Source organism: Hippopotamus amphibius, chromosome 9, assembly GCF_030028045.1.
Source record: "Hippopotamus amphibius kiboko isolate mHipAmp2 chromosome 9, mHipAmp2.hap2, whole genome shotgun sequence".
Lineage (NCBI taxonomy): Eukaryota > Metazoa > Chordata > Mammalia > Artiodactyla > Hippopotamidae > Hippopotamus > Hippopotamus amphibius.
The window spans coordinates 138,165,738-138,176,167 of record NC_080194.1 but is presented as its reverse complement, the minus strand read 5'-3'; the positions used below and the strand labels follow the sequence as shown (position 1 = coordinate 138,176,167).

General features: G+C 48.4%; 2 protein-coding genes across 11 annotated transcripts in view; one reads left to right on the top strand and one right to left on the bottom strand.

Moving 5' to 3' along the window:
- Nucleotides 1–3: 3 nt before the first annotated feature.
- BUD31 (BUD31 homolog) lies at nucleotides 4–9,292 on the top strand. 6 transcript variants are annotated; one of them, XM_057747486.1, is made up of 6 exons: nucleotides 4–319; nucleotides 1,884–2,006; nucleotides 7,015–7,137; nucleotides 7,340–7,507; nucleotides 8,795–8,944; nucleotides 9,062–9,292. In XM_057747486.1, the coding sequence occupies exons 1-6, from the start codon at nucleotides 169–171 to the stop codon at nucleotides 9,229–9,231; spliced, it is 885 nt and encodes a 294-aa protein (XP_057603469.1). In that variant the 5' UTR covers nucleotides 4–168; the 3' UTR covers nucleotides 9,232–9,292. The 6 variants fall into 6 exon arrangements, with proteins under 6 accessions (XP_057603469.1, XP_057603468.1, XP_057603470.1 ...); XM_057747488.1 differs by adding an exon at nucleotides 1,340–1,461 and having other exon boundaries at nucleotides 60–319; nucleotides 8,795–9,292; XM_057747490.1 differs by lacking the exon at nucleotides 4–319 and adding exons at nucleotides 885–1,030; nucleotides 1,340–1,461 and having other exon boundaries at nucleotides 8,795–9,292.
- A 5-nt stretch (nucleotides 9,293–9,297) lies between these two features.
- The window catches only part of PTCD1 (pentatricopeptide repeat domain 1), a 13,715-nt gene continuing 12,582 nt past the window's right edge, over nucleotides 9,298–10,430 (bottom strand). For all 5 annotated transcript variants that reach the window (XM_057747480.1, XM_057747482.1, XM_057747481.1 and 2 more), the window contains exon 9: nucleotides 9,298–9,934. In XM_057747480.1, the coding sequence (XP_057603463.1) occupies nucleotides 9,752–9,934 (183 nt within the window). In that variant the 3' untranslated portion in view covers nucleotides 9,298–9,751. The remainder of the gene's footprint in view (nucleotides 9,935–10,430) is intronic.

Genomic DNA, 10,430 nt, shown 5'->3' with positions numbered 1-10,430 from the left:
ACCGGGGACCTCAGGGAGGCCGTACTGCCCCACGCACCGCCTGAGCCCAGGCTCGCCCGCGCGCTGCCGGGCAACAGGGTCCCCAGCCCACCCCCGGCCGGGGGAGGCGCGTGAACCTGCCAGTCACTCCCTCCGGAAGTGAGGGCAAAAGGCGACAGCGGCTCTGGAATGCTATACAGGCAGAGCTGCGGACACCTAAGAAGACGCAATCTCCGCGCTAGGTGGGGCGGGGCTCCGCGAGGACCTCATCCTGAAGGGATAACTTGGGAAGCGAAGGTTGTCAGTAGAGAAGGGGCGTCCGGTGGCAACGGAGGACCTGGTGAGTGTTTCTCCTCTGTTCTCGCGTATCTTGGTGACGGCTGGGGCCGGGGATCGAAGGTCTGCGCTGGCCCAGAGGCCGAGCTGAACACCTGAACTGGGACGGGGTCGGACCTCTGGATCGGGAGGTCGAAATGAGTTCCCGAGAGAAGGCGGCGCCGCCTTGCCCGTTCGGCCGAAGGGATGGGAGATTTGGGGGGGTCCCTTGCTTCTAGGCTTTTTTCCCCTTTATTTTCCATGCTTTTCCCCCCTGCCTAGAACGTTTACTTGTCTAAATATTGCTTGTTCTTGTAAGCCCGGTTCAGATGCCGTCGTCTCTCTGAACTTTTCCTACATCCCGGGCTGTAACGTCTTCCCTGCCTTTCCCGAGCGCTGCCACCTCTCTAATACCGCCCCACACCGATTTCTTCTTCATCTGGTTACTTCTTAGCTATTACCTCCCCTGGGAGGCCTCCTCTGACTCCCAAGCTGGGCCAGGCCCTCGAATCTCCCTGGGTCTTAGCAGAGTGGTCATTCCCGTGTCTTTGTTCTCCCTCCTAGCCCGTGCGCGTTGGGACAGGGACCACATTCCATCCGTCTCCAGCTTCATAGCAGGGGAGACAAGTGCAGAGACCACTGATTTGGGAGTCGGGAGCCCCCGATCAGAGTCAGACTCTGCCAGTTCCCAGCTGTGTGCGACCCTGAGTTTGCCTCTTGTAGTTGGATCTGAAAGGTTGCTACGGAGACTTCATGAGGTTGGGGGGTGGGGCGGGGGAGGAAATGAGGCTTCATAAACATATCAGGCACCTTACAGGAGGGAGGAACTGCATGAACTTGGGAGAGAGGAGTCTGCTATGCTTAAAGATAAGAGATAATTTACCTGAGTTCTTTGCCAGCTAGGAAATGCTTTGCCTTTTGAAAAATGACTTGCTATGTAGATTTGGACTGGTCTGCTGCTGGGCTTTACATGACTTGCCTTTATGTAGTATGTTTGTTGGATTTAAGAGACCAAGCCGGCTAATACACTGTCCTCGTCTTATAGACAAGATTGAGGACCAGAGAGGGAATGTGACCTCTCCAAAGTCACAGCTGGACAAGAACCTAAGTCTATAACTGAAGAGACCAGAGATCTTTCTATTACACTCTTGGGAAACAGACCCTAAGGTACTTTGGTTTCACACTGTCTTTATCCTTTTTAAACACTCATCTTCACCCTCCCAGTCATAGTCTTCCTCACACTGTGTTGTAATTTCCTTTTCAATTTGTATTTCCTTGCTAGAATATCAGCATCTCAGGGACAGTTGGTGTCTTATTCTTTGGTATATGTTCTCAGTACAGGGACAGGCTCATAGTTGATGTCAGTTAATGATAACAGCAAAAACCTATTAAGCACACATTAAATACCAGGCACGTTACATATAATTATAACTAATCTCCACAATGGCCCCGTAAGCAGATTCTATTACTCCCCTTTTATGGATGGGGAAACAGATTTAGGGACATGAATGTGCACCAGAGTTGTGGCTTGTGAAGTCCTTTGGGGATCTGAGGCTCAGAAACCAATTCATTTAATTTTTTCCCCACAGATCTTTGCAGATTATCTTCTGGGGAAAAAATGCCTAAAGTCAAAAGAAGCCGGAAAGCTCCCCCAGATGGCTGGGAGTTGATTGAGCCAACGCTGGATGAATTAGATCAAAAGATGAGAGAAGGTGAGTGGGGAAGTTCCTGTCTGGGTGGGCTGTGTCCAAGGGTCACAGGCGTACATGCCTCCAGGGGCCAGGCATACATGCAAGGATAAATGGGAAGAGACAGGCTGCACCATTGTGGCCTCCTGACACTGACATGTCTTGTTTGCTTATTAACTGATAGGAATACTAGAAATGCCAGAAAGTAAGCTAATGCTAATGGAAAGGTCCTCAAAAATGTTGTTGAATATAAGAGCTTTAGGGAGTTTACATCAAGTAGTCTACCTATAATTATTTACTATGTTGGTTAGAGGTATATTTAAAATCATACAAAATATATTTACTTGGGAGATGCTGTTCTTGTCACTTCTAAGTTTTCTGGAACATTTTTATTTGGATTCTTCTTGTGGGTCTCTGTTTTTATCATCACTGTATTTTTGCATCATCTACCAGTTTTCCAGAACGCATCATCTTCACTTCCCTCTTAACATTGTGTGATCCTGCACTCTGTGAAGCCGTGCAGTGTGCAGTTTTGGGAAGTTTTATCTGAAGCCACAGCATCTGTTGGCCCTATCACAGTATAACCACTTACAGAATTGCTTTTTAAAAGCAATCTTTTTTTTTTTAAGGTTTTTGGTAATTAATCTAACCCTTGTTATTATGAAATCATACCTGCAGCAATAAGTGTAAGTGGGTGTTAAGTTACTTTGCTCCTTTTTTTTTGAAGCTGATTGTATCAGGTAATTTCTATTAAATACCCAGAACTTGCAGTAATCAGGCTGAGAGATTTCTTCCCGAAACAGATCTTTATTCAACAGAAAGGAACTTACAGATTGCTGTAATAGATTTTTGTGAGTCCTTGAAAATAAACCTACTTCCTCTTTTTAAGGGGTAGCTTTTTGGAGGGAGACCATTGAGATGTATGTGATATTCTTTACCATGAAAAGAAGTATTCTTTTGTTTCAGTTTAATCATACAGTTCTCTGCTTTCCTTTTTTTGTTGCTGTTAAAGATTTATTTTATTATTTATTTTTGGCTGCATTAGGTCTTTGTTGCTGCACATGGGCTTTCTCTAGTTGTGGAGAGCGGGGGCTACTCATTGTTTTGTTGTGGTGCACGGGCTTCTCATTGCAGTGGCTTCTCTTGTTGTGGAGCATAGGCTCTAGGAGCGTGGGCTTCAGTAGTTGTGGCGTGTGGGCTCAGTAGTTGTGGCGAACGGGCTTAGATGCTCCGATGCATGTGGGATCTTCCTGGCCCAGGGCTTGAACCCATGTTCCCTGCATTGGCAGACAGATTCTTAACCACTGCGCCAAAAAGGGAAGCCCTGCTTTCCCATTTTTGATACACAGGTTTTAAGACCTAGCTTCATGTTGCACGCACTTCCACTGTACAGAAAACAGAGTGCATGACAGGTGGTACCAGAGCTGGCTTCAGTGTTGGGAACAATAGGGAGCTTTGGGGGTAGGCAGAAGCTGCTACTCACCCGGGGCCCATTTTACCATGTGGGATGCAGCCTCAGCGTTGCCAGATTTGCTGAACTTTTTCTTTTTCCAGAATAAGCAGAAATCCAGCTTTCCTATATGAACTCTTCTAATTTAAAATCCAAACTTAAAAAAGAAGTGCTTGTGTGAGGAGCTAAACAAATCCTGCCTTCAGGCTGGCAAGGGCTGCTACCCTCCAGTCTGTAGCCTTCAGCTCAAGTTCTGCCTGTGGGATCTGCAGCCACACTCCTAGGCCATGGAGGACCCTTGTGTGGCCTTTGCGCCACAAAGGCCTGAGGCCAGTGACATTGTCAGGCCTGTCATGATCTGAGGGCCATGTACATGACAACTCACACTTATTGAAGCAGTTGGCACTGTTATCTTAGGAAGGAAAATTCCTGTTTTCTCTTAGTTTGTCCCTAATATTTCCTAGCTCAGCACAACTGCCCAGCTCTTTGTATGTCTCTTAGCTTGCTACTCAAGTTTTTGTATAGCCACTGTTGCCCTGTAAGCCTGATTATAGGGACTGACGGGTAGAGATGGGGGAAGTTATGTGTGGCAGGGGGTTTTATGGGTGACTGAGAAATAAAAGCACTATCTCTATGGACTGTAACCAGGACTTGTAAATAACTTTGCTTTTACAAGTACTTTAGTTGAAAATCAAGCATAATCAGAACTTGGAATGATGAACATGTATTTAGACTTTTTAGGAATGGCACTTTAAAAGAATCGTTGCCCAGGTTTTGAAGTTAATCAGCAGTTTGGGGCATTAGCGAAGAGCCAGAAACCTAAGTCTAGTCTGTGCCATGATGTCCCTTACCTCTAGCATCTTTTCATAGCCTCCTAGTGGCAGGACTCCACATCACCCACTGAAAGCTGCCTTCCACTGTACGTGTGAACCTGTACAAAATGACATCCAAGGATGTTCACGTGACCTTGTGAAAATAGGTCCAAAAATGAATTTTTAAAACGTGAGTGATGCTGTGACTAAAACGTTGAGAGATGACTCAAAAGCACAGGAAGTTTCCACTTCCAGGGTGGCAGCCCGAGGAGCTCTGTGCCCCCCACCCCGCCCCCAGTCAGCCCATCTAGTCACATGGCTTTCCACACTCTCGACTCAGGTGACTAGACGTCTACTCCAGCCTTGACTCAACACTACAGGTTTCAGTTTAAAATATTCCAGCTCCCCGTACTCCCAAAAGTAGGGAGAACCAGATAAAATACAAATAGCTGAATGTTAATTATTGAAGCTGGATGGTAGGTACTTGGAAGTTCAATATACTGTTTTCTTTTGTGTGTACTTGAAGGTATCCTTAGTGAAATCTTAGAGTACTCATGACTCTAAAATCCGACTCCTTTTATCCCATCCACCCCCACTACCTGGTCCACGCTACCCTCACCTCTCACCTGGGGTGCCTGCAGTAGCTTCCTGCTTCTCTCCCTGCAGTCTTCTCCACCGGGCAGCCAGGGTGAGGGGTTTAGGTTGTAAGTCAGACCATGTCATCATCTGCTCAGGACCCTGCAGTGGTTCATCTCCCCATCAGCGCAAAACCAAGTCCCTCTTTGGCCTTCCAGGTCAAACACTCTCCCCACACCCCTTGAGCTCCATCCCCACCCCTCTCTCTCTCTCTCCCTCTCTCCCTCCCTCAGCCCACCATCCCCCCAGCCACACTGCTGTCCCTTGACCCCCACTTACAGCCCCACCTCAGGGCCTTTGCATTGCTCTTGGCTCTGTCTTGTAAACGTTTGCCCCTCATCTCTTTTCTCTTTTTTTTTAAATTGAGATATAATTGACATACAGTATATTCTTTTAGGTGTACAACATAGTGATTTTATATATGAATATATTGTGAAATTATTACCGTGATAAATTTAGTGAGATGCCCATCACCTCAGAGTTTTTTTCTTACAAGAACTTTTAAGATCTACTTTAATAGCACCTTTCAAATATACAATACAGTATTGTTAACTATAGTCACCACGCTGTACATTAGATCCCCAGGACTTATTATAACTGGAAGTTTGTACCCTTTGACCACTTTCACCCATTTTGCCCACCCCTCAGCCCACCCTGCATGTCTTGTTTCTTAAGGTCTCTGAGCAGATGTCTCCTTTGATGACCTGTATAAAATGGGACTCCCCCTCTTTCCCCCACTCACCATCCCTTTCCATGTTCCCTTCTTTTCTGTGGTTTCTCTGTCTTGCCCACTGCTGTATCTTGGGCACCTGGAGCATGGCCTCGCCCATTGCAGACATGCACTGTTGCTGGGTCCTCAACATCTGTCTTTGGCTTGGATCACAGACTCCTGTTTATTGAGCTGAAGTACAAGTTCTAGGTAATAGAACAGCCTCAGTGTTGGAGAAATGGAGGAATAGTTTTCTTGACCCTAATCACCTTTCTCCTCTGCCCTAAAAATTGAGAAGAGGTGGCAAAGATCAACTGGTAATGCTGAGAGGAAGACTTGCCTTGTGGCAGGTAGAGCTGTTATTTCCTGCAGGCTTGCATGCTAAGAATTTTCAGACTTTGCTTTTTTTTTTTCTTTTTTCTCTTTTCCCTAAAGGACTTTGGTTGGGAAATGAAATTAGAGGTGCCTTAAAAGATGATTAGAATGCCCACCTGTAGGTCCAGAATTATCTTGAGAAATTATTATGCTGGAGAAATAGGTGGATATTAACAGAGATTGTCTTTGATTTTTTAAAAATCTTTGCTTTCTAATTTATCTAATTAAAAAGGTATTTTTAATTTAAAGCAATTACTGTTTAAGTCATGTGGCTTATTTTTTGCTTTGTTTTTTTAAAGCTCTATTGAGCTATAAATCATATGCTGTAAAATTCAGCCTTTTAAAGTATTCAGTTAAGCAGTGTTTAGTGTATTCTCAGAGTTGGGCAACCATCACTACAATCAGCTTTACAATATTTCATCACCCTCCAAAGAACCCGGTACCCTCTAGCACTCACTCTCCCTCTGCATTTCCGTGTGTCTCCCTGATGTAGGCAACCACTAGTCTGCTTTCTGTCTGTATACACAGTCATACAACAGGCAGTCTTTGAGGACTGGTTTCTTTCACTGAGCATAACATGCTCAAGATTGATCGATGTTGTGGCATGTGTGAGTACTTCATTCCTTTATATGACAATAATATTCCATCATTTGGAGAGATCACATTTTAGCCATTCATCAGTTGATGGACACTGGGGTGATTTCTACTTTTTGGCTACCGTGAATAGTCATGTGCAGGTTTCTGTGTGCATGTGCATTTTCAGTTTTCTTGGGTATGTACCTTGGAGTGGAATTGCTGGCTCATGTGGTTACTCCATGTTTAACTTCCTGCCAGACTGTGTTCCTTAGCAGCTGCATCATTTTACATTCCCGCCAGCAGTGTACGAGGGTTCTGAGTTCTCCACACCCTCACCAACATTTATTATCGTCTTGTCATTCTGATTATAGCCTTCCTAGTGGTCATAAAGGACTTATTCCTTATCCCTACTTATTAAAAACTAACACAGACTAACCCTGTCCCCCAAAGAGCAAACACATGTTTTCTCTCCAGCTGAAACAGAACCTCACGAGGGAAAGAGGAAAGTGGAATCTCTGTGGCCCATCTTCAGGATCCATCACCAGAAAACCCGCTATATCTTTGACCTCTTCTACAAGCGGAAAGCCATAAGCAGAGGTAGTTGGCCAAATTCTCTCTTGGCCTTTCCAGCCTGAGTAGCTTTCAGATTTATTTAAGTAATTATTGAAACCTCAGCAAGTGTCATGATGTTTCTTGCCACCAAAAAAAGGAAAGGGTACTCTTTTAAAGGGTGGGTAGTGATGGGCGGGGGAGCTTTGTTACACCATGGTCTGATGCCCTTTCCCCATCTTTTTGACAGAACTGTATGAATATTGTATTAAAGAAGGCTATGCAGATAAAAACCTGATCGCAAAATGGAAAAAGCAAGGATATGAGAACCTATGCTGCCTGCGGTGCATTCAGACACGGGACACCAATTTTGGGACGAACTGTATTTGCCGGGTCCCCAAAAGCAAGTTGGAAGTGGTAATGTCTCCACCCGTCATGTCTGACGATTGAGTGTGATGTTACTGTGAGGTTTCCTCCCTCGTTGACCCCAAGGGGTTTTATGTTGTTCTGTTTTATGGCTGGATGTCCTGCTGGCCACCCCCCTGGGAGTGAGTCCCTCTGGTCAGGAATCTGTCTGGAGGCCAGTCTTACCTCCTCCTTTGGCAAGTCACTGGGTTCCTTTCCTCACTTACCAAATAGGGGCGATGACGCCCACCCCCAGGGTGGCTTGGAGGGCTAAGCCAGGGGAGGGTGGGCCAGTCAGCAGGTGTTCAGCCCTTTCCCTCCAGTGTCTGCCCTTCAGCCACCCTTTTTTCCAGGCCTCCTTTTCCTCCCAGTAACATTTTATTGTTAGCATCACTGCATTTCCTGCCAGAACTTTCTGGGTGGCTGGGGAATGGTGCTAGGTGTGCAGTAGCTGAGCTCCACACACAGGCACCTCTGAAGTGGAGCAGCAGGAGGCAGAGACGAGCTGCTGGGCTGTTGGCCATTAGTGGCCTTTGGGTGCAGCCCTTCAGCTGACCGCTATGGGCCCCACTGGGAGGTCAGGCGAAATGCCGTCTTTCACACGGTCTTTCACAGGGTCCCTCGTCACAAGCTTCCTTCAGGCTGCAGCACTATTTACAGCTTGTAAAGCCTTGGCTCTAGGCCAAGGGCTTTAGCTCAGCAGGCTGCTCTGTCCCCCGAATCATCTAGAAGCTCAAGGATGGGCACGTGGGGCAGTGGAGAGCGAGCACGGGCTGCCTCCTGAGGGGAGGTTCTGGTGCTGGTCTCTGGTGGGGGCGGGAGGGGTGGTGGAGTAGCAAAAGCCCTGCTCCTCTGGGAGCCCCGGGGTCCGTGGCGATGTCTAGCTGGGGCTCTTGCCCCAGCCCTGTGGCCACAACAGGGCTGCTTTAGATTTAGTTGGGTTTCACCACTGGATCTTGTTTCCTTAGACCAGGTTCTTGCTCCTCCAAAAGAGAGGAAAATAAACACCATTGCTCTGGGGCCTTTTGTCTTCCGGGCAGGCCCCTGGCCAGACACTAGGCCACACCTGGCCTGGGGGGCAAGACTGTTATGCCATACAGATTCAGGTACACACCGTTCCTCTCCCCGTGCCCCCCACTGGAAAGTTCCGCAGCCCAGAGGCGGCCCTGAGGCCCCTCCCCCCCCTCCCAACAACCCCCCACAGTAGCAGACCCGCCTCCAGCTCACTGTAGGGTGTGTGTTCTTGCTTCGCAGAATAACAAGAATTATTCACACTGATTCTTTTTTTCCCCTTTTCGGGAGCAAGGGTGTACACTGAATTTGCATAAATTAAGCCCACACAGAGGTGTAACTGCAGCATCAACAGCAGCTGTTTCCGTTTTCACAAGGGAACCAAGTTTTCCCCATTCAGCACTGTCACGGAGGGTTTCTGAGGAGGGTCCTGTGGGGAGTGAGTGTCCTGTGGGGAATGAATGTCCAGTGGCCACCCTTCCCGCAGGAGGATTCCTGCGTGTGGGCGTGTGGCCCGCGGCAGGGGCGCAGGGTCTCAACTGTCCTCTGTTTGCAGGGCCGGATCATCGAGTGCACACACTGCGGCTGCCGGGGCTGCTCCGGCTGAGACCGGCGGGCCCCGACCCCCTGTCCGCCCTGGACCCTGGACTGCGCAGGTTTCTCCCTGTCAACGCCACCCTTTCCTGGGAGCAGCTCTTCCTCAGAGCGGCCCCCCAGGCCCGATAGGAGCATGGTCCCTACGTGTGAAGGCTTTGGTGTTTGTCAGCTGTGATTTGTAGAAATAAAACTCGTACTCTTAAACCTTTTGAGCCCTGCGTTCCTTCTTTCAGAGCCAGCAGTCTGGAACCCAGTGGGAGAGAGCCAGGCTCTGGAGACCAGCCGCCCTTAGGACTTGATCCTGACTCCACCTCACAGGTGCTGTGTGACCTTGAGCACTTACATTCCTCATTAGTGATGGGGGGACAACCTCTCAGGTGAGGATGGCCTGAGAGGACATACCAGGTGGCCCAAGCTGCTCTTGGGCTTGCCATGAACTTGTTGGGCACTCTGGGCCCAGCATCTGTCCTCAGACAAATGCCTGCAAAAAGCTGCAGCTCTTACTCTGGACCAGACCTTTCCCTCGTGCTTGCAACTACACCGGCAGGCTCACGTGTCTTTTGAAAGGGGCTCTTGGGGCTCCCACAGAGCCCCATGAAGGCCTTGCACCATGTCCCAGCTCTGCTGGATGTCCCCCAGGGTCTCCCCATCACCTGCCCCCAGGGCCTCTGTCCACATCGGCCACGGTGACTGTGTCCTGGTCTCCTTTTGGTTTGATCTGGAACTTCTGCCACGGGTGCGGGGTTTCCTCTGCTGGCATCACTTTTAGCCACTGTTTATAATAAGCTCGGAAGCCATCAATCTTCTCCAGGTAGGTGTTTTTCCCTTTGTACTGTAATTGGAAAAGCGTGGGATTCCAGGATTCAGAGGGGCCATGATTAGACGCACTGCATGCTACCTACCGCTGCCCCCAAACCACGGCAGCTGGCTCCAGCCTCAGGGAAGCTGTTCTTACTTCCAGGTGGTCAAAGGCAGAGGGCAGAAAAGCTGCTCAGTACCAAGTAGTGTACAGTAGAAAAAGTTGTACTACAGGCAGACCCAGGTTCTAATCTGCTGACAATCCTTCCTAGTCTGCTGCTGTGCTCCTATACCCAGGGACGGGCCCCCAGCCCCACCCAGAGCTAGAATGGCTGGGTGCCTGCAGCTCTGCCTCCAGCACAGGCATTGCTGCCCTTCTGACTGTCATCTCAGCACTGCTACAGTGGCCCCAGGAGAGGAGGGAAGGAAGAAGGAAACAAGATGTGCCAGGCAGATACCAAGAGAAAGCTAGTAAGAGGAACACAGAAAAAACAGACAAAAAAAGTATGAGATAAAGACTGTTATGATGA

Excerpts from the sequence above, each read along its gene's own strand:
- BUD31 (XM_057747485.1), top strand. The coding sequence starts at position 169 with ATGCTATACAGGCAGAGCTGCGGACACCTAAGAAGACGCAATCTCCGC. Across the intron at positions 320-1,883 it reads CGGTGGCAACGGAGGACCTG|ATCTTTGCAGATTATCTTCT; the intron begins GTGAGTGTTTCT and ends TTTTCCCCACAG. Across the intron at positions 7,138-7,339 it reads GCGGAAAGCCATAAGCAGAG|AACTGTATGAATATTGTATT; the intron begins GTAGTTGGCCAA and ends TCTTTTTGACAG.